The following is a 23,893-nucleotide window of genomic DNA, read 5'->3' as shown; positions in this document are numbered from 1 at the left end:
GTCGAAATGCAGGCAATTATTGTGGACAAATGTCTTCACTCAAATTCCTGACAAGGTCTTAAGCAATTGCAGGCAACATGTACAGGGGATATTGTGAACTGTGAACAAACAGGAATTTTCTGCCTTAACTAATGTTTTGTGAAGCCCATTAAGAAAATAACCTGCTCTCGTACAGCAATGGGAAGAAACACCATTATGAATTGAGGATATTTGGAGGGATAAACTTGTGGCATCATGGGAATTTTGAAGCAGTTTGCATAGATTGTAGTTCAGTTGTCTCTTATAAATCTTTGTGCTATGATAGAATTTGTTCCCTAGACTCGGCTTTTTTTTTTTAATACCAAGCCATTCTATTCTAGATCACATTAAATTGTACAAATATGGACCATGTGCATAAGCACTTCCAGAAGTTACCTCCATTGAAAGTTGCCATTTTTCAGTAGCGTTGCATTTGCTACATAGGTTCAGTAAATTCTCCGTAAGTAAGGGACAAAGGAAGTGAGATTTTAGGGGCCCAGGCGGTCACCACAATGTAATGAATTTATCTGTTGACTTGACGTGGAATGACTCATACTGGAATTGATATTAAGTATATGTGTGATTGGTTGGGTAGTTGTGTAGTTAGCACTGGAAGAAAGGTTTGGACTGATACCTCTGGAGAGTGACATCTTCTGTCCACTAAACAGGTGAAACCCAGATAGCATCAGTATAAGCTTCCCTATGTTACACAAGCAACACATCCCATCCCAGATCTGCAGGGCTGATGTACAAAGATGAGATGTTTACTTCCCATGCCCATTCAATCCTTGATCTCTACTTAGACTGCCAATTAAAACCAGTTGTACCAATGATTTTGTAATATGGGCACCTGGAATGTGGACTGATGCTGCCAGTTTGTTTCATACAGAACAACAATCCCTCATCAGATAGTTACTACCAAACTGAGCCAGATTCAAAGTGGTGACTCAGGACGTGAAAGTTTTCAGATCCTGTTTAGTAGGAGTCCTCACCTGAGTCTGAGCCAAACACGTATAAAAATAAGTTTAATGGGATCATTTTGGAGAGATGCAATAAATGTATGGAATACTTTTTTTTAATGGTCTGGTACCTATCTTTGTGCTTTAGATTGTCTACTTCAAGACTCTGTGCTGCACTGAGATCTGGTGCAGTAGATGGAAATTACAATCACTGAGGCTCAGTGGTATGTCCGAGTTAAGCCTATAGCCTGAAAACCTTTCACCTTTGTGCCTGAGGTCAGGAGTGATCTTAGAATAGAGCATTTTTCATATTTAGGCTTGACAGAGGAAGGAACTTAGCTCCAGATTGTTTTTGTTCTTGTTGGATTAAGTGTATATATGGGGGGGGTTGTTTTGTTTTTATTTTAAGGAATGTTACAAATGCTAAAATTCCATTCCTAATAGTGGCAAAATAAAACGAGGGAATTATAGGCCATTTGTTCCATTAGTATACCTTCCGTTTTGTTTCCTTGCAATCAATTTTGTGATGCTTCCAGGGTACTCTGAGATGCGTCAGTGTGCCAAGCCTCATTGCACCTTGACTCCTACTTTTGAAGCACTGAAGCAAGGTTGAAATGAGCTGCTTTTGAAACTATTAACAGTACAAAGTATTGACCAAATACAATGGCAACGGGTAGGGCTTGGTTCTGAATAGGCAGATGGACTTAAAATTTGCTCTGCAATCGTGAGGCTTTAAAGCCATCCTGCAGAGAATCTCACTTCATGGTCAGCTTGATTCAGACCTGAGTGGAGTTGCAGCTCAGCACTAGGTAACACTGTAGCCAATCACCTGCCAGTAGGAGTGAGAGGGAGGGGTCAACAAATATGCCCTACATCCTAGCACTGCTGCATCTGTTCCAGCAGCATCTTCATAGGGTAGGAAGAGCTAGACATGCTGGTGGGGTCTTCAGCTTATTCATAAGAGATCATGAGGACACAGTAGGGAAATTACTACAGGCTCCATCTTTCCCACTAACACCAGGAATGCAGTAAAGAAGGGGAAGAGACAACACTGAGTTAAAGCATCTGATCAGCAGGCTTCAGTTTACATGGCCAGCTGGGGATTGGCTGTATCTGCAAAGCTTTCTTTCTCAAGGGAGAGGGAAGGAAAAATCATGTACTAGGAGAGGGCCAAGAATGAAAAATAGGGACCAGAGGGGGGATAGAAGGAGCTGGAGGTAATAAGATGGAGTGGGGGAGCGGATATGTGAATAAAGAAAGACAAATCCCGAGGTTGTGGGTTAGGGTGGGAACTGAAGAGACAGAAATTAAAATATTGAAAGAAATTGTGTAAAATTTAGGGTGGGAGGAGGGTTTGAGTGTTTCAGTTACCAATCCAGCTGACTATGGCAATCCATGCCCCCCTCATCCAAAAACGAAAAATTCTCCCTACACAGTTGTAAAGGGGAGATTCTGCCTTCTCCCTATCTCTACAACAGAAAAATAAAATTGAAACCTAATGAGAGAGAGGAAATCTTCTATGATATCAGGAAGAATTTTATTAGTGCAGGTTTGATGTGGATTCTGTTCTGAGGCAACGCTTCATTTCCTCAATTCCGTGCAGCACCGTTAAGGATGCCGAACAAGTTAAGACCACAATGATGCAGCCAACTGTTGCTAGATTGCTACTTCTGATGTTCCCTGGATGCAAATCAGCTAAATATCTTGTATCAGAAACAACAAGTTTTGGGTTGGCCTCTTTCCTTGTCTGGAGTTGAGACTCCCTGAAGGTGTTTATTGCTAGGGAACACCTCTTTCAGTTAAGGGAGAGTTCAGATACATTTTTATATCAGGGTTTTCTGGCACTGCTACAGCCAACATTTCCTTTGTCCTGATCCTGCATGACTTCTGAATGAAACTGATTTTATCTTGGCATGGACATGAGTTAGGCCTCTGAGCAGTGCTTAATTTGTAATGAAAGAGGTGCCAGGGCTCAACCAATTTTTTTTTACTTTCATAACTGACACGGCAAGCCCAGAGGTGCCAGGGATATGAACTGCCAAGCCTAGAGGTGCTGGGGCTAAGACCTGGGAGAAATTAAGCACTGCCTGCAAGGCAAGGTCCATCATTTCTCCCCATCTACCCTACGCCACCCACCCCACCCTTGTCTTCAGGGATTCCTTAGGCAATGCTGATAGTCTGAGACCTTCTTAAGTTGTTGAAAGGGATGATAAGCTGAGCTCTCTTGTGACCCACCAAAAATGTGGAGGCTTGATGTACCTTCCATAGGCAAGTATTTTCATTTTCATGTCCAAAGCTAGCACAGGCAGATGAGGCGCTACATAAAATTATGTAAAAGAACCAAGTAAAACATCGCAGAAAAGAGACCTCATAGTTGGTCTCCTGAGTCAAATGTGTAATCAAAAAGGATTTTACTGGTGGGAGAGAGAGAACCTTACAGGATCTTTCCCATTCACCATATTGTGCAGGAGGCTTAGCTAAATATTAGCTGCCTTGTTCCTAATGGCACGTTCTCCATTCCTAGTTGTTTGGAAAATTTTACTTTCTTCCTGGATACCAGAAATTCCTTGCTGGGGGAACAGTCTCTTCCTTCCCTGTCCATCAGTGGTAATGCCATACCCTTGTAGATGCTTATATATTATTTCTAAAGGAGCTGGTCAGACTCTCTTGCCCGTAACCTAGCCTAGATGTCGGAGAGGATTAAGGCAAGGTATTTGGGATCTAGATTCTGATGCAGTAGAATGTCACTGAGTAGCAGAAGGCACTGCCCACAGCTGACTGGTGGTGTGGAACCTGGGGGTTGGGGGAGGAGGAGTTGTGTTCTGGTTCTGGTCAAATCATTTAGGTCAAGTCGCACATGGGCACAAGAAGGTGCAGCTTTGAGTGAGGCAAGAAATAAAGTTTTTTTGGAGACATGAGAAATGGAGAAGAAAGATTTGGTAAACTCTTGACCAATATAGTGCTAATCTGCTCTGACCTAGTAATGAAGTTATTTATATAGCCTGAGTGGTGTGCTAGTTGCTTTACAGTTAAGAAAAAGACCAGGGGTGTGCTACTGAAGTCGGCAGGAATTCTGCCATTGATTTCAATAGAACCAGGACTTCACCCCAATCCCAGTCCAGAAATGCCTTCAATCTAAATGGACGATGTAGAGATGAGGGATGGTATGAAACTGCCATGTTAATTTAAAATTATCAGAAATGATTAACTCTTCTGGGGATTTTATAGGTATTTATTATGAATTACTTTCCACAGCAACTGAAAGAGTGGAACAGAGAAGGCACAAAATTAGGATACCTATTCCAATGAGCTTGCAGTCTTTAGCGTAGTTGTGCAGGTGACAAACCAGCAGTGAAGGGAAGCTGTGGGGTAGAGGGTAACAATAATATAGTTAGTGTACCCACATATAGTGGCACTTCATTTTTTTTCCTTTAGAAAATAAGAGAATATGAAGATCTAAGAAAGAATGGGACAAAGGGGGGACTTAAAGGAAAGGGTTTGAGCATGATGAATCAAAATAATTGAGGAGATCTAGATACATAAGCCCAATTGGAAGAAGGCACAGAAAAGAGATGAAGACGGTGTAGCTTTGTGATTGTCAAACTTGAAAAGGTTTGTCTCAGGTTAAGATGAAGCTGAACCAAAATCCTGGACCTAAAACATACAAGAACTTTAGGGCATTTCTGATGAGAGCCATACTATGTCTCATGCCCACCAAATAAGCTTCAAAGCTCCTTTGGTTTAGAAATATTATTGAACAATGAGTCATCCTTACAGCTCTTTCCAATCCTTGCTAAAACCAGGAACTAGGGCAACATGTTACAGATTTTTATTTTATTAGTTGAATTATATTCAAATTTACAAGGTAGTTGAAGTTAAGTTTCCATTTAGTGTAAGAGGTCCAAGCTAGTTCTTATTCTTATCCAGTAATAGTTAAGGTGACTAATGTATATGCTATGCAAGGCAAGAGTTATGATCTGTGTTTGGAAAGTATCTAACACATTTTGAGGACTAACTCCAGTGTAAAAAAATATATATATATTTTATTTTGTTACCAGCACATACCTCTCTGAGAAGGCAGAAAAACCAATAACTGGACAATATTAAGAGTTTTCTGGCAACAAAAATGACTTGAATAAATGTGAGGTGGGAGCGGGAACAAATTGTAATAGAAAAGGTAATCTAGCCTCATTAGTGAGTGGATCTTCTGGGAAGAGAGAGAGTTATAAAGGCCAAAAGATTTTTTTCCTTTCTCAAACATTCCTGTAAACTTTTTATAGTACAGTCTTATAATCCAGATTCATTCCACATTACATTAAATTGATAACAGTTTTTAGCTTTATTTGGAAGCATGTAATATATATTCTGAAATCACTACATCAGACCGTAATGTCTGAAGTCCGTGTGTGTTCCATTTGGCAGATATTAGGAAGCCTGACATATTAATGTCTTTGGTAATCATTCAGTTCTTGCCTTCGATCCTGTGTCTGGGCACTGATGCCATGCTGATTGAAGCACATACAATAAACTGCTTTTGTTGTTTTGCTTTCCTTTTCCTGTTTGTTCCAGTAAGGTTATTTTGCCCTTTTAAATTTCAAATGTCAGTATTTTTCTTTAACTTAAACTACTGCAAAAGAGATTTTATTGTTCAGAACATTTTGCTTTTTTGAAGCAGGAAGTGACTGCAATATTCTACTAAATAATTTAATTTTTTTCAGATAAAGGCATTCAGAAAATGGAAGTGCAAAACCGTGTGTTACACTGAATGCAGGACTGTTCATTATGTATGCTGACTGCATGGTGGCGGGGGGAAGCACTGTCTTGCTAAATTAAAATAATACTTTGGATGTTGACAGACAGAAAAACAATTAGGGCTGTTGGATGCTTTGATGTGTGTGTTGTCACATAGAGAGATGGCTTGTTTTGTGCCAGTAAATCTGAACTGTCCAACTCTCAGCAGTATATTAAATTAATTAGCAAAGTTCTTTACATTTTCACTTGGAATGTGAAGTCTGTTTATTTGCAAAGACAGCCTTTCGAAGAATAAACAATTAAAGGTGACTGATGGGACCTTTTATGAGGCTTTTCAGTCATAGTGTTATATTATGGGCCAATAAAAGACCTGCTTAGTTGGTTGGTACATGGCAGTAGTCTTAACCAGATGAGCAATTGCAGTATTTGTATTCGTAATACTTGCATATGCAGGTTGTGTTTGAAATACAATCTTATGTGTGGGAAGTATATTTGTTTAAACTGTTAAATCCCCCTGTGGATTAATTTTACACGATGCTTACTGAAAAGAATGTTAGTGTGTGTGAAGTAGAATTCTTAAGAGTCTTGACATATATTACTTTGAGTTTAAAGAGTTGAACATATTTGAGATCTGCTTTTATTCATACATTTGGAATCAAATATTCACTCGTCCTTGTTTTTTGTTTTTTGAAATATGTATTTCACACAGTTGTTTGTGTACGCTGGACAGACTTCACAGCCGAGTCCCTCGATGTTGCTTCAAAAGGGCCTGAATCACAGACTTGAGTGGGAACTGGTTCAGGCCCTATTTGCATGTTGGGGGGGCAAAGGGAGTCCTTTGTTGGCTCTGAGTCACACCCTCCCTAATGAGGATCAGTATGCCTCCTGAACAGCACTTCAGATACCTCCCAGTGGTAGCAACAAGATGCTGGGTTTAAAACTGAATAATCTCTTCTATATTATAACTATTGGGATGGACTCCTATTTTGTTACATATAGAAGCTGATGAATGTTTGCATCCTAAGAAGAATGCAATTCATTTTACAAACTTTAAACTGTGAACTATTTAGTATTTACTTTGAGTTTTTTCTGCCCCAATTCTGCCTGCAAGCACAATTGTACTAAATCCATCAGCATCATCAAATTCCAGCTGTTTGTGCAACCAGGCCCTTTTTTTCATCTTTTGCTAATCTCCTCTAAGTAACTTTCAGATCTTTTTTTCTTTGTCCCTGTGTTGTCCACTTTCTTGATACTTTAAAAAGTCTTCTCTTGTTTGATCACCTTTTATCTATGTGGGATTACACAAATATTTCAGTTTCCTTTGCTGAATTAACTTGGTTTATTTTTCTCCATCTGTTTATATAATTCAGCTGTCATTTACGATTTAAAAGGCAAACCAACATCGCTAGTATCATATCTTAAGCCATCTAGGTAATGCTTCCCTGGAGTTTACTTTGAAGTCTTTGAAATTCAACATCTTCACTGTCCTGGCAAGAAATTAACTTTTTGTGGGACATGATCCAGACAGATTTGTTTCAGCTCGTGCTTGCTCTCTCTCTCACACACACTCACAACCTTGGAAAGCTGAACTGTTGCAAAACCACATTTATTCAGAGCTATAGTTAGTTTGAAACTAAAGCTGACAACCCTTGCATAGTTTGACTGTTACTAATGAGGGGGTAGGTCTATACTGGCAGCTTATCACAAGGAATGGGCAAGGAACAAACTGTTCTTATGAGGTGCTCACAAATTAGTTCTCCCAACTTTTTTGTTTGCTGTTCCTGTACTTCAGTTCAATTCTTTCAAATGCCAGCATAGTGATGAATTTGGGAATACATTTTATATTGCATTTCTGTTTACTCAGAATTAAATTTTAAAATTGAAGAGGAGTATCTTTTTTTTTTTCTCTTGGGAAGTTTGTTTTTAATGTTGGATGTGGTGGTGATAGAATGCAATGGGCCAGTTCTTCAGCTGGAGTAACCTGGCATATTTTTACTGAAGGCAATGGAAATACACTGAATTGTGCCAGCTGCAGATCGATGCAATTTGTCTCTGTTTTGGTAATATATTCAATGCAGTATATGTGAAAGGTTCAGTATATGTGAAAGTGTCTTCCCAATGTCCATTCTTCCAGATCGGGAGCAAGTGAGATGCGAAGGTAGTTCAATGTCCATAGACTCAAAGACTTGAAGGTCAGACAGGAGCATCATGATCATCTAGTGTGACCTCCTGCACATTGCAGTCCACAGAACCTCACCCACCCACTCCTGTAATAGACCCATAATCTCTGGCTGAGTTACTGGAGTCTTCAGAACATGATTTAAAGACTTCCAGTTACAGAGATTTTTACTACTGGCCGGGTAGGGTTGCAAGGTGTCCGATTTTCGACCGGAGCACCCAGTCGAAAAGGGACCCTGGCAGCTCCAGTCAGCACCACTGACCAGGCCGTTAAATGTCTGGTTGGCGGTGCAGTGGGGCTAAGGTAGGCTGCCTGCCTGCTGTGGCCCGGAAGCAGCGGCATGTCCTCCCTCTGGCTCCTACGCGTACGGACAGCCAGAGGTCTCCACAGGCTGCCCCTGCTCCAAGCGCTGGCTCTGTAGCTCCCATTGGCCAGGAACCATGTCCAATGGGAGCAGCGGGGGTGGTGCCTGCAGACAGGGCAGCACACAGAGCCACCTGGCCGCGGCTCTGTATAGGAGCTGGAGTGGGGACATGGTGCTGTTTCTGGGAGCTGCCTGAGGTAAGCTCGCTCTCGCTCTCTTTCTTTCCCACACCCCCAACCCCCTGTCCCTACCCTAATCCTCCTACCGCCTTCTAAACTCCTTGATCCCAGCCCAGTGCGCCCTGATCCCCCTCCAAACCCCTCAGTTCCAGCCCAGAGCACACTTCTGCACCCACAGCCAGAGCCCTCACGTCCTCCATGTCCCAGTCCAGAGCCCCCTCCCACACCCTCAATCTGTCATTTCTGGCCCACCCCAGAACCTGCAGCCCTGCCCAGAGCCCATACTGCCTCCCACTCTCCAACACCCTGCCTCAGCCCAGAGATGCCGGAGGAGGGGCCAGGCAGGGGTGTTCGGTTTTGTGCGAGTAGAAAATTGATGGGCCACATGCCATTGTAGGCAGGGTCATCATACCATCCCCTCCATAAACTTATCAAGCTCAGTCTCTAAGCCAGTTAGGTTTTTTGCCCCCCACTTGGAAGACTGTCCAGAACTTCATTCCTCTGGTGGTTAGAAACCTTCAATTATTTTTCAACCCTAAACTATTTTAGACCAGTTTATGTCCACTTGTTCTTATGTCCACATTGGTGCTTAACTTAAACTCTTCCCCCTCCTTCGTATTTATCCCTCTGATGTATTTATAGAGAGCAGTCCTATCTCCCCTCAGCCTTCTTTGGTTAGGCTAAACAAGCCAAGCTCTTTGAGTCTCCTCTCATAAGGTTGGTTTTCCATTCCTTGGATCATCCTAGTAGCCCTTTTCTGCTCCTGTTCCAGTTTGAATTTATCTTTCTTAAACATGGAAGATCAGAATTCCAGATGAGGTCTTACCAGTGCCTAGTATTATGGTACTAATATTTCCCTGTCTCTACTGGAAATACCTCTCCTGAAGTATCTTAGGACTGCATGAGCCTTTTTCATGGCCACATCACATTGACAGCTTAGTCATCCTATAATCAACCAATACGTCCAGGTCTTTCTCCTCCTCTGTCACTTTCAAATAATAAGCCCTCAGTTTATAGCAAAAAATCTTGTTGTTAGTCTCTAAATGTATGACCTTTCACTTTGCACTATTAAATTTCATCCCATTTCTATTACTCCAGTTTACAAGGTCATCCAGATCTTCTTGTATGATATTCCAGTCCTCCTCCGTATTGGCAACACTTCCCAACTTTGTGTCATCCGCACATTTTATTAGCACAGGCTCATCTTTGTGTGTGCCAAGATCAGTAATAAAAATGTTAAATAAGATTGATCCCAAGACCAATCCCTGAGGAACTCCTCTAGTAACCTCCCTCCAGCCTGACAGTTCTCCTTTCATTATGACCCGTTGTAGTCACCTCTTTAACCAGCTCCTTATCCATCTTTCAATTCTCCTATTAATCCCTATCTTCTCCAATGTAACTATTAATTTCCCATGTGGAACTGTATCTGAAATCCAGGTAGATTAGATTTACTGCATTTCCTTTGTCTAAAAAAATCAGTTATCTTCTCAATGAAGGAGATCAAGTTGGTCTGGCACGATTTACCTTTTGTAGAACCATGTTGTATTTTATCCCAATTACCATTCACCTATATGTTCTTAACTACTTTCTCTTTCAAAATTTGTTCCAGGACTTTGCATACAATTGAGGTCAAACTAACAGGCCTGTAGTTTCTTAAAAGTAGGAACTGTATTAGCAATTCTCCAGTCATGGGTACGACCCCTGAGTTTACAGATTCATTCATAATCCTTGCTATTGGACTTGCAATTTCATGTGCCAGTTCCTTCAGTATTCTTGGATGGAGGTTATCTGGGCCACCTGATTTAGTCCCATTAAGCTGTGTCTGTTTCCATGTCTGTTTGGTCTCTTTGCTGAGTCTGCCATCAATGATGCAAGGTAACAGTGGGTTTTATGGTGTGGATGCTTCTGCAGTAGGAACTGAACAGTGATCACCAAATTGCTTCATGAAGTGAGTAGGGCTAGAATTTTCAAAGTATCCTAAGAGTTAAGCACCCACATTCCACTGCATTCAATTTCAAAAGGGAAGAGGTGGGGTCTGAAGCCCACTCTAGGAGCAATCAGTTGGAACCCACTACCTATTTAAGCTACTGAACTAGTGCCAAAAGATTCTGCAATGAGTTACCAATACTTTGAGAGATCCAATCAATGTATTAGGGCCTTTTTATTTTATTTCTCATTTTTATTTTAGGAATTACTTTCTGCCCATTTCTCAAAATGTTGAGTTTTCTGTTTGTAAATACTTGCCAAGTACTATATGGCAGGCAAAAAACTTGCATGAAACCTTAAACTTTATTACTTTAGAGTAAATTGATGTTGCTGAGGGAAAAGAGGAGAGCGAGTAAAGAGACACTGGTAAAAATTAAAATCATATTTTTAAAAAAACTGTTAGTAAAGCTGCAGGTTATTAAAACCATATGAATTTTTAAAATGGGGTTTACTCTCCCTTATTTCTGCTAGGTTTTTTAATTTTTATTTTGTATGTGTATGAAATTTTCTCATCTTGAACAGGAATTAGCGGTTTCATTTTCTTGTTCTTGAGACCTACCACAGTGCTGCTGTGCTAGGGTTTCCAGCCCTAAAAGAGAATGCAGAAATGCCCTCAAAATGAGTTATTTAAAATAAAAATTACATCTCATTCCATGTTACAAAACCTAACTCGGTTTAAAATGTTTGACTTTGAAGAAGGCCTCCCCCAACCCCATACATGTTAAGTAAATTGTTTGTAATATAACTTGTCAATGCCTTACACTAAAAGGCAGCATTATTTTCTTTTCCAGCTGATTACTAGAAGTCAGCCTCGTCGTCTTTGGTGTAGCTGTAAACATGACTTGACATCCTGATGACTACATTCATGGCTCTTGGATGATCTGGTGCACCATGGAGCTCAAAGTATGGGTAGATGGAGTCCAGAGAATCGTTTGTGGGGTCACTGAAGTCACAACTTGCCAGGAGGTGGTGATAGCCCTGGCTCAGGCTATAGGTATGCAAAAGGATTATTTGGATTGGTGGGAATGAATTGGTGTGATGTATTTTATTAAACCAGATGGAAGATAGCCTAGTCTCCTGAGGGTTGTAATACTCTAGTTTAATTTTGGTTGTTGGGTTTAGTGTGGGGGTGGTGTTGGTGGCCTGTGATATACAGAAGATCAGACTTGATGATCTGCTGGTCCCTTTCTAGACTTAAACTTTGAGTATCCCTCTTCTAAGCCCCTTTGGGTTTGACTAAAATATATAGCTATGGTGAGTCACTGGAAATTTGCAAAAAGGAAATGTATGCACATATCTGCAAACTTTTTAGTTCTGCATAAAGTTACTCTCCAGCTAATAACATGCTGCTCTTTAAAAACGGCAAAGAGTCCTATGACACGTTATAGACTAACAGACATATTGAAGCATAAGCTTTCGTGGCTTATGCTCCAATACGCCTGTTAGTCTATAAGGTGCCACAGGACTCTTTGCCGTTTTTACAGATCCAGACTAACACGGCTACCCCTCTGATGCTGCTCTTTGTTTTAGTTTGTAAATACAGCCCACGTGTTTTCTTTAAGAGGCTTTAAGGACTAAACTGTCAGTGCTGGTTGCTAAGTACCAAGGAAAAACTGAGCTAGCATAAAATAACTAGATGTCTGTTTTACAAGCTGGTGATATTCATTGAAATTATATACATTGCAAGTATTCCTAGCTGCCCATCAACAGAGTGTAGTCTCTTCAGTTCTTCTCTTCTTAATGTTACCCTTTCATTAGCATTGTGTGGTGGTAGGTGTGTCTTGAATATCTGCTTAAGAAGTGTGTTTAGCGTTCTGGTTGCTATTTGCTAAAACAGCTTGTGTAGACGACATTCACTCGAGTACTTGCAGGGTATGTCTATCCTGGACACTAAGCCCAGGCTCGGACTTAGATTTTAGCCCCTCCTTCCATCTACACACACATCAGTCTGACCCAGGTCAGCAAGCACTCAAGATCCAGGTCCTAGGGGCTGGGTCAGAGCCTGAGTCCCATTGTGACTCAGGTCCAAGCGCTGTCATTTTGCAGCGTGGCCACAGATCTGACCACAGACCCAAGTCAGAATGTCTGCATAGTGCAGCATGGATGAGTTAGCTGGGCTGTGAGACCAGAGTCCAGCTATTGTAAGCCCAGGTTTACAGTGCTCTGTTGACACTCAAGCACGGACTTAGAAACACCGAGTTCACAAGCCTGAGTCCCACAGACCCAGGCTTAATTTGCAGTGCAGACATACCCACAGTGGCCAACTATTGGTGTTGCCAGACTCTGTTCTCAAATTTTGTAGGGTTTTAAAAAAATAGTTACAAAGTCTTGGAGCGCACTCAAGCAAGAAAACCCATGCCATGGAGAACCTCTGCTGACACCACCTCAGCAGAACAATGATGGGCTGAGAGCAGCAAAGGTCCTCTGCCCCCCACACAGAGTCCACTGTTGAGGGTTTTGGCAAGAGACCCCACAAAACCAGCAGCTTTGAATTCACAACCCTTTGGGATGAATAGAGCAGTTCACACCTCTCAAAGCTATGGCTTCTCTGCAAAGTCCAGCAAACATTGGTGCATCAATTACACTTGGGTCGTGTTTTCTTTGTAACAGTGAGAGCTAGAAATATACTTTATTAGAATTTTAGATTACTTTGACTCTAGGAGCTGGGGCACAGGCACATTCCTGTAACACCTATCCCCTAATCTGGCCCTCTTAGCCAGAGACCCACCTCTAGAGCTTTTTTCAGCTCTCACTATATTTCCCCCACCAACCAACCCTTTCTCTCATGATCCAACATCTTCCCTATGCTTCTAGAGCCTACTGAAGGACATCAAGCCTGTTTGATGATAATGGTTTGGTGTGTCACCCACACGCAGCACAATTTGCATTCTGCATGTACATCTTTGAAGTGAAGTCATTTATGTACTAAACTTGTATGACTTAGGCATTCGAGCCATCAAGCCAGGCATTTTAGACGAGGCTATCAGGTACCAAAATGGAAAGGGCTACTAACCCTTTAGGAGAACAGTGTATCACTGTCTGCCTCCCCTAGGCCTTCTGTAAAGCCTGCCATGAATTTTAAGATAGATTGTGCATTCTACTGGATAAAATGACATCTTTTTTTTTTAAACTCGCACAACAAGGGGAATAATCATCTCTGCCAGCAGCAAGTTAAGCACTCCCTTATGTGCATTCATACAAATTGATTTGTCCATCCATGCAGCTTGTCAGGTGGCTTCGTCATCAGTAGCATCTGTCAGAGGGGCTTAAAAAAATTATAGCCACTTATAAGCCATCAGTGCCTTAGGAAAGCCCTCATCTGGCATTTTGCGGTAGATATGAGCCAGTCGCTATTGGCCTCCACCTTGGCTGGTTCTGATCTTAAATTTTTAATGGTGCAGAGTCTGTGTCCTATGTAAGTCACACTGGCCATGCCAAGCTAATAACCATCTGTCTCAGGGGCTGCTATTGGCATGTTTCCAAAGCTTTGCAGATACTCTTTGTTTTTCCATTTCTAATTGTACATGAGTATGTGATTGTCTTAAATTAAAAACCGTTCCAAAGCTGCACAGACCCATTAACCTGTTTATTGACCAACCTGGAATGTAGCAGGTACATCATTCATGCCAAAACAACACCAGGAGCCCTTGCAACCATCAGACTGATTTTCAGTAGGATCGTCTGATGAAAGCACTGGCCAGTGGTAACTGCCATTACCCCCTTAAAGTCATTCATAGCTCACGAATGGTCTCAAATACAATACAGCTGCCTCTTTTTCCTCACAGTACTGAAGAAATAATTTTACAACAGGTTTTTAAAAGGGCACTTGGGGAGGTTACAAAGGGGCCACTCTGCTTTTGATTCTGCACTTTGTTTCTGTTCTTCGCTACATCACTCATTCTTCCCTTTCTCCTCCCTCCTTTTTCTTGGCTTGTGCTTTTGTACTTACTTACTCAACTTTTTCCCCTCTTTGTCTCTTGCTCTGGAACTGCCAGTCTCACCTCTGTGTAGCAGGATCTGACATGCTTTCTTCTTCTCACACAAGCAGCATCCCTCCAGCTCAGTCTCTGTCTGGCACTTTTCCACATGTATCTCTTTCCGCTCCAGTCGAATGGCTGCACTTCCTTTGTACACGAATGACTCCTGCTGTTTTGGCTCACTGAATAAGTGGTTCTCTGATTCCTGGACTGACTTTCTGTCCCAAACTCTTATTGTGTGTTAAACACCATTTGTTGATTTCTCCATTTCTTGCTGTGCTGAGTGGACTTCTACCAATCTCTTATTGGCCAAACAACCAACAATGACAGGCAGAAACACCATCTCTCCCTGAACCCATAGAAGTTTTACAAGATTCTTTATTTTACCTAAATTTCACTGGTGTCTAAACTGCTTCTCTTCATTGTTTTAATCAGTTTCATATCAACATCTTCCCCGTGATGGTGCTCATTTGTTGCTGCAGACAGAGAAGCCTGAGCAGTAATATTTTGACACCAGAACTAACTCAGGCAGTCATCACTCACTCTAGGGACCCTAATCTTAAACCCTAACCTTGATGCTTGCCTTCATAACCTCTTCCCTTGACAGTGGCCAGTTGGTGCTGTAGGTCTTTAAAAGTTATCACATTACAGGCAAAGAAATGCCATCAATCTGAGTGTTAGGCGTCACTTCACTCGACCAGTAAAGACTGGTGAAAACCTCCTCATCTCAGGAAGGAATGGAAAAATCACCAGAAGTTGCTTACCCCTCAGTAAAGGTTTTGGATGGGAAAGTGCCAGATAGAGACTGAGGTGGACACCATTCAAAACAATTGACCGATGATAGTTTATATCAGGTGAGGACCTGCTCCCTGGCTACTTGGGGCCTGATCCTGTGGCAATTAGTAAGAGTTCTGCCACTAACATACTTTGATGTAGGATAAGTCTTTTAACCTGCGCCTTACAAGTTTGTGGCCCTTTCTGTTGGCCCTTCCATGGAAAGCGCATTTCTATCTTGTGTCCATCGAGATTGCATTTCTGATGGATGTAACTGCTCAGATATGTTGTGGAAAACAGCAGACTTTTCATGTAGAATCCCATTTGTTCCCCGTCTGTATGTAGGTGTAAATAGAATACGATACTGCTCAAAGTTTTTACTCAAATTAGATTTCAGTTTCCATCTCACGTGGAAGTCAGGTTTTTTTGGTTTTTTTACATCTGGAGTTCTCCTTGGCCTTTAAAGAAACATGAAAAGTGCACAAATTTTGAACTAAATAGCAACGCTGATTTAAAAAAAAACCATCAGGGAGATCATTATGGCTGAAGGAATACCACTTTTTCAGATAATACGTTTTCCTATAGCTGTGTCTTGAAAGGAGCTGGAAATGATTTAGCTGGAGGAGATGATCTACACTCTTCAGTAAAGAAGTAGAACTACCAAGTTGTGTGTGTGCCTCTACTGAAAAAAAAACTTCCCACTGGAATATTGAGGAACAATTATGTTACACTGTACAGGTTTCATCTAGTACTATATGATTGTTACAAGGTGAGGAAAACTTAACCATGCTGGATGAGTCAGAGAAACACAATTTCCATAAAGAGAGAGAGGTTGGGGTTTTTTTTCTCCAAAAGGTAAAATTAAAAACAAGCAGCTTACAGTTTAAATGGAAAAGTAGGAAGTCTCACTATGAAATGGAACTTTTTGCCAGGAGATGTGAGCTGCTTTTTCCATTGTACTCATCATTGTCTAGTTTTATTATTAATAATAATAATTAATAAAAAATGTCCTGCTAGTTTTCTGCTTCTTACCAGGACTAGTACTTCCAATGTTGTTCTGCGAAGGGTCTTATGAACATTTCACCAGTGCAGCTTCTGATAAAGAGAATCTTCTTTTAATTCCCCTTTTTTTAATGTTGAAAAGTACAAGCTAAGTTTTTTAAAAAGGAACTTAGAGGTGAAAACATGTCTGTAATATTTGTATTACAGCAGTGTTTCGAATCCCCAGACAGATCAGGACCCCACTGTACTAAGTACTATCCAGTCACAGGCCCCAGTCCTTCATTGTGGTACAAGTGAGCACAGTTGTCCACCTGTCCAGATCGCATTGCAAGTTTGGGGCTGTAGAATAAAAATGATCCCTATCTGAAAGAACGTAGTGTGACCTTCCTAGCTGATTAGAATGGGAAGCCTTAGGTGGATACTAGTAATCTTTCTTTAGTGTTTTTCCATTCAGAACTCCTCTCCCTACCCTGCTAAAATATGACCTATCCTCCAGAGGAAGAACAATGAATATTACTGTCATCAGTGCACTTGTCCTGTTTTTCAGTAGTGATTTCCTCTGACTCCTACCCCCTATAACCACCCATTGCATTAGCTATGATTTCCATCCCCTCCAGGGAGTAAATGGGTCCTTAATAGTCAAAACAATAATGTATGTTTGTTTCATGGAAACAGAATATTTCAGTCTCCAGAAGGTTAAGTTTGAATTTCTAACCAAAGCCCTTTTATGTTTTTTCTTCTATCCTAGCCACAGTTTCCTGTGGAAAATAATTAAAATGACAGAATTGCTTTAAATAGGGATGTTTTTTGCTGATATTCTGCTACAGCTAAACATGGGCCCATTGAACAAGAAACACAGCTGTCTCTTCAAAAAAAAAAAAAATGCAGTCCATCAAAGCAATATTTTATTGGCTTCCTGGAGTGTATTTGTTTCTTTGTGAAAGAGAGATGGACTCATGAAGAAAGAGCGAAGATTTGTTAAAGTTGTTCCAAACCTGCATTACAGCATTTTATGGCTTAGCTAGGATTAGATCTGGGAAATCACATAAATGCTACCTTTTTGGCAAATAATTTCCATTGAAGAAAACACCAGAGTTGGCTGTGGAACACACCTGTTGTAAAAGCTCCAAGATGAAACTGAGTTGCACCAAATCGACAGTGGATTAGAAAAAAGGAGCACATTATTGCTTGAGTTTGGGTTTAAAAAAAATCAAAGTGCAAACTCAGGTTTGTTATTACAGAAACACTGAAGTAATCATGTAGTATAAAGTAGTACAGCTTAAAACTTGCATATGTTACTTCTAGAGAGAACAGGTGGGTGAAGTGATATCTTTTTATTGGAGTAACTTCTGTTGGTGGAAGACAAACTTTCAAGTTACATAGAGCTCTTCAGGTCTTTTATAGCTCAAAAGCTTGTGTCCTGCACTAACAGAAGTTGGTCCAATAAAAGATATCACCTCACCCACCTTGTGTCAGTAATACCCTGGGACCAACACGGCTACAAAAACACTGCAAATTAAATATGTAACTTTTGACATTCTTTGCAGTTTCTAAAGACAGAGTTAATAATAGAATAGACGTATAAGATAGCAGTGAGATGGGATGACCCCACAACTTTGTGTTTTAGAATCTGGGATATTGACTTGCTCAAATAAGTTTTCTGACTCTTTTTTCCACAGACCTAATAACACTGTCATCATATAAAATAAATTGTTTTTTGCTGCTCCTCTTAATAAGGTGGAGTGTCTTGTCTAGTAGTAGAGAATGCAACTGTGAGCCAAACTTGTTTTATCATCGAATCTGCCATGACTTGCTCTCTGATCTTGGGCAAGCTGCTTATTCAAACATCTTCTGTCTGGCTTTACCCATCTGTAAAATTGTTATATCATGTGTAAGGCTTAATGTTTGTGTGGCATTTTGAGATGCTCAGATGGAAGGTAATAGAGGAGTGCAAAGTATTTTATAGTAAAATAATAGCTTGCCTGAATATAGGGGTATTACCTTGTGCTCACACTTTCCTATTGAAGGAGGTCATCATAAGTTCAGGGCTTGTCTATATGGCAAGTTACCATGTAGCAAGGTGGGGTGTGAATCTACAGCACATCAGCTTGCTGTACAGGATTATCCTGTATGGACACTGCTACAGTCCACTGAAAGTCCCAGAGTGCATCTTGGTGTACAGTAGCATTCTAGGACTTCTGCTGTGCTGTAGCAGTGTCCACATGGGACATTACTGTGCAGCAAAGTGGTGCACTGTACATTCGCACCTTGGCTTGCCGCACTGTAACTTGTCATATAGATAAGCCCTAGTCACGTAAATACTTTTGCCCTGTGAATAACTTTACTCACTTTTACCCATTGAATTTAATAGGACTGTTTACATCAGTATAGTTGAGAGTCTGTGTTTGGTTTTTATAAGACTAGGATCTAAATCTGATTTCCATTACTTTCTGAGATCATGGGAGCACATAGTAATTTAAACTCTCTAGTCTTTACTTTTACTTTTTTTGATTCTTTTAATCATTCTTGGCATTTAATGGAAAACGAGTTCTCAGGTAACCAGAATCATGCCTTTAAATTGCTTAAGCCTCTGTCGCTTAGTGGATCAAATGTCAGCTTCATAGTACAAAGGTATTGAGTTCAAACCTTAAATTTTTATTAAAATTACTCGCAATTATTTTTCCATCAATGCCATTAGAGCTTTAGCGTTGCTACTTTTGCTAAATCAAACAAAATCTAACCTAAAATGTTTCACACCTTTTAAAAAAAAAAGTTGATTAAAAGTACAGTTCAGCCAGTGTAATCTCTCTAAAAACAGCCATGTTAGAAAACAGCCTTTTAAATTGTCATGATATATAAGACAGAGTTAAATTTCTCTCTTCTATCTCTTTCTTGGGGTTAGAATGTCACATGTGAGAGATCCAAATAGATAGTAAAGGGACCAGATTAGTCCTATTTGTGTCTTACATTAGATATGTAATGGCTCTCTTTTCTAGCTGTTTTTATAGCGGTCACATCTTGACTAGCAATTGCCAGATTGGACCAGAGCCAAGGTCCATCGAGTCCACTGTTTTTGTCTTTGACTATGGCCAGTGCCACGTGTCAGAATGAAGTGGAAGAACCGGGATGGTAGACACCTTACACCTATGGAATAACCTGACAACCAGGAAAACTTCCTCTAATCCCCAGCAGTTAGAATTTGGTTTAAGTCCTGAAGAATGAGAGTTTATATTCCTTCCAAACTCTTGGAGGCTATTAATCCTGACTGTTGTAACTCTGGATATTGTTGTTATCCCTTTTTGAATCCTAATAAGTGTTATATTATGCCAGTGAGTTCCAAAAGCTGAGTGTATATTGCAAGGGAGAAGTACTACTTTTGTGAGTTGAAAATTTGCTGTTTTTTATTCTAGGGAATGTCCCCTTGTCCTTTTGTATGATGAGAGAAGGTGAACAGAAGAACCTGCTCTACCTTCTCTATACTATTCATGGTTTGGGCCTCACAGAATGAATCTCTTCATTTCTAACTGGGACGCTCTGGGATTTTTATTTGTTCTTCTGCCCCATGTCACTGTCTCTCTTTGCCCAACCCATTAGCGTGTCATTCTTACCCTGGATCTTTAGGTCTTGTTTGTTTGTTTGTTTGTCTCCTTGCTTTACCCTACCACCAAAAACCCACCTTATTGATTGCACCTCTCCCTCTTTCTATATAATTTGTCCTGCTTCTCAGGGTTTTTTCTCCTTCTTTCCCTTCTCTCATTCCTTGTTCATATTACCATCTCTTCTTGATCCTTCTTGTCTTGTGCTGGTTGGCTTATGAAGACTGGGGATGGTGAAGTCACTGATTTTCTTTTCCGAAAGTCTCACATTCTTTCTCTCGATTCCTTCACTTACCTTTCTGTCTTTTTGTCCTCCGCTGCAGTAAGGGCCCCCTACTAATCCCAAGATCTACCAATGAAAACTTGTGTCAGGGTCAAGAGAAGAGCCAATATCTTGGCATGTTAGGAATCCAGACTGAGGCACAAGCACAGTGCTCTTTTTCACACCTCACATCTCATAGTACAAGAGTAGATGTTGCTTCTGCAATGGGAGGTGCAGTGGGAGGGAGAGAAGCCTGGCTTGATCTGGTACACAAGCACAGCAAGGCTATTAAAGGGACATTATTATTTGTATTACTATAGTGTCTTGGAGCTCTAGTTATGGAGCAGGACCCCGCTGTGTATAAACAGAGCAAAAAGATGATTTCTGAGGGCTTACGAAGAAGGCAGGAGCACAGGTGACTAAATGTCCTTGTATTTAGTTCAAATTTGGACCATCCCATTGAAATCATATTCTGTGCTTTCATTATCATTGCTACTGATACTGTTTATTATTTGTATTGTGGTAATAACTAGAGGCCCTAGCCCAATTGCACTGAGCAGACATATAACAAATGCAGATGGTCTCTGCCCAAAAGAGCTCAGGGTGTGTGTATCACACATTGTTGGGCAGTGCAATTGTGAAAATGTGTTGTTTGATTTTAAATGCAGTATTGGTGGTCAGTTGTATTACAGACCCAGCAAAGGTATTTCATGGGAGTGGAAATGGTACCACTTTTACTTTGAACTTCCACTGGTTTTTAACTAACAGAAATAATCCTGTGTGGGATGATTGTAACCGAAGTGCTAAACTTAAACAGAGGGTTTAAAATGATCACTGTTAAATAGGACCAGAAGCCTGCTCATTTTTAATTATAAACTATAGTCATGAAGTATAATCTACAAATCCACATTTTTCAGGTTAGTTTAAAAAAGACCTTAATTCCACAGTAACTGTATTTCATTAGTTTAATCATAGTTCCATGTAACTGTCTCTCTCTTATACCCTAAAACTTAGGTCAATGCCAGACCAGCAGTAGAGTGGCCTGCCATGCAAGGTGCTGGTGTTTAGGTCCTGACCCTCCAGTGTAGCAGTGGCTGGCACAGCTCACTTGTTAAAGCTAACTCTGGCTGTCTGAAAAAGGGATGTCTATGAGCTATAGAAGGAGCTTGGGCCAAACCTCTATACATGATCTTGCCAATTTTTTTTAAAAAAAAATACAAGCTCATACTTTCAGTCAATGGAAGTAATTTTATATTAAAACTGCAAAGTACAGTCCTTATTACACTGTGTACTTCTGATGGAAGTGTAACAATATTAGGCTACTAGTGGAAAAATTGTTGGCTTATGTAGGGGACCTGCATTTATCACTAGCTTCTCCTGAATTGCTGCTTGTCTGAAGGGAAATTGTGTAGTACAGGACTTCTGACTCCTTTTCTATCAATAATGAACTTACTATATCATTTGTTCCTCGATGGACAAATCATTTTCATTGGCACATTGACCCAGCAGACATGTACAAAAATAAGACTATTCTAAGATGCTACACATGTACCTCAGTGAGTAGAGAAAAATGTGTAATTGTATTGTTTGGGATGTAGTAAGCAGGAATTGTAAATAAAGATTGTATCATGATAGATATGCACAAGGGGTCAGTGTTAAAATAGTGCATGCAACCTTAGCTTTTGACATTTTATGCCTTTTGATGCTTAACTGTACAACTTTAATGTTCTCTCAACATCATTTTTTGTACGGATTTGTGTGATTAGATATCTAAACTGCACAATTCAGAAAGAAACACTATGTCTTACTGAGTCACGAGTTGCTGGCATGGAACATATGCTGCAAGAAACAGAACACAGTGAATTTTTCTTTAACCTGAGAACCGCTGGTCTTTATTAGGAATGAAAGCAGCTTGTCTTTCTTTGCTAATGCTGGCAGATTACAAACAACAATTTAGCTTTAAAGGTTTCTGATTCTGAAACGTTCTGAGGTTTGTTTTAAATGAACTTTGGTTGCATTTTTACTTGTGAATTAGCATTCTCATAACTAGAGTTAGAGGTTTGTTTACAGCAAAGAGGATTAATCTATACCATAAGTGGCCTGGAGAACAAACCAAAAAATATTTACCTGGGATAAAAGGTTATTTTGTTTTAGAGCGGCACTGGATTCAAAGCATGGTTGTTGCACTATATAAAATCACTAACTCTGCAATCTGGGCCACAGTTTTTTGTGTTGAGTTGGGACCATTAAGTTTGTTGTTTTTAAGATTGTATGTTGACCTTGAACCATAACCCAAGATACGAACAGCTATGTTTTTGTCCAGCACCTCAGTAAATATCCTTCTTGCATTTTCTTTTGAGAGTGCCATGTTTATCCCCTTATTTTATCTTGTTCTCATGTTGCTTTACTGTAGTGCATTTAGTAGCAAACTGAATGGAAACTGCATGCTAAGCACTCACCCAGTGGGCTGCTGTTTAGATTTACAAGGTTTATTTGAACCTGGCTCTTTGACACAAAATAACATTCGTAGCATTACTGTGACTGTAAGATAAAAGAGCTATGAGCGTTTAGGATTAACAACATAGAGTGCAAAGCTACAACCTTTGCTCTGAGATCCTGGAACATGTTTTTCCTCTCCTGGATTTGTAGTGTTTAATTTGCCGTGGTGAACTGCATTAGGCTTGATTTACCAATAGTGACATGGATGCTTAGTACAAACTCTTAAGATACTGCATGTTAAATGTAGAATATTTTGGGTTGGCAAATCTACAACTGTGTCTCTTGGCACATTGGCTCTTTTTCAGCTACTTTATTCCTATAAACATTAAAACTGATTCCAAGAATTTCAGCCAAATAGATTGGTACACTGATAGAATTTCTTCCAGTGCTTATCTTGAGTCACTATAAAGAGGTTTTTAGTTTTGAATTTGACCTGCGGTTTCCATTTTTACTTGCCTCATTTTGTCCATCTCTTTCATGGGGGTGGGAACAGTGGGTAGTCTTTACTTACATACTCTCTCCTCTCTGAGGAAATGTATTGAGACCTATTCTTCCCTTCCCTCTTGCTAACTGGCTAAATATTATTAATATGACTATATGCAATGTTGTTGTAGCCATGTCAGACCCAGGGTATTAAGGAGACAAATTGAATGAGGGAATATCTTTTATTGGACCAACTTCTGTTGGTGAGAGAGACCAGCTTCTGAGGTTACACAGAGCTCTTCTTTGGTGTGGGCTACCTTAAGAAGAGCTCTGTGTAGGATCAAAAGCTTGTCTCTCTCACCAACAGATGGTGATCCAATAACTGATCTTACATCCACCTTGTCTTGTTAATATGACTAGTCAGCTCTAGTTTTCTCTCTTCTAGTCAATCCCTCTCAAGCTAATGTTTAGTTCCTGGGCATAGTGAAGTGGGAGCTCCCAAAGTGATACAGAAGTAATAATTTCAGACGCTTTATCTATATGCTGTAAAGCATGATTTCCAAGGATGATCTGATGATATCAACTAGTTGACCTACAACAGCACTCTGTGTGTGTGCATCCTAAAAATTCTATCTGAGGGTGCTGTCTTGAGAAAATGTAATTGCAAGCCAGAGGCAAATCTACACAAGATTAAAATACCTTTTGATGTTTGGAAAGTAGTAGTGGTTTGGGGGATGGTTATCTTTGCTTTGGATCTCCCCAAATGGCTCTCTCATGGACTTCTTCTGATATAACCTTAACTCCCCATCTGTCTCTTAAATAAGGGTATGTCTATACAGCCCCATGGCAACGAGCCTCTGAATCAAGGTAGACGGGCTCAGACTAGCTCTCCAAAAAATCTGTGTAGACAGTGCTTTGAAGTT

The 23,893-nt window shown here is 40.4% G+C and overlaps 1 protein-coding gene across 4 annotated transcripts in view; it reads left to right on the top strand.

Moving 5' to 3' along the window:
* The window catches only part of RASSF8 (Ras association domain family member 8), a 122,687-nt gene that overhangs the window by 85,270 nt on the left and 13,524 nt on the right, over window positions 1-23,893 (top strand). For all 4 annotated transcript variants that reach the window (XM_073317764.2, XM_073317789.2, XM_073317780.2 and 1 more), the window contains one exon: window positions 11,229-11,431. In XM_073317764.2, coding sequence (XP_073173865.1) covers window positions 11,314-11,431 — 118 coding nt within the window. In that variant the 5' untranslated portion in view covers window positions 11,229-11,313. The remainder of the gene's footprint in view (window positions 1-11,228; window positions 11,432-23,893) is intronic.

Source organism: Lepidochelys kempii, chromosome 1, assembly GCF_965140285.1.
Source record: "Lepidochelys kempii isolate rLepKem1 chromosome 1, rLepKem1.hap1, whole genome shotgun sequence".
Taxonomy (NCBI): domain Eukaryota; kingdom Metazoa; phylum Chordata; order Testudines; family Cheloniidae; genus Lepidochelys; species Lepidochelys kempii.
Note: the sequence above shows the minus strand (reverse complement) of the source record. Positions and strands in the feature narration are given on the sequence as shown.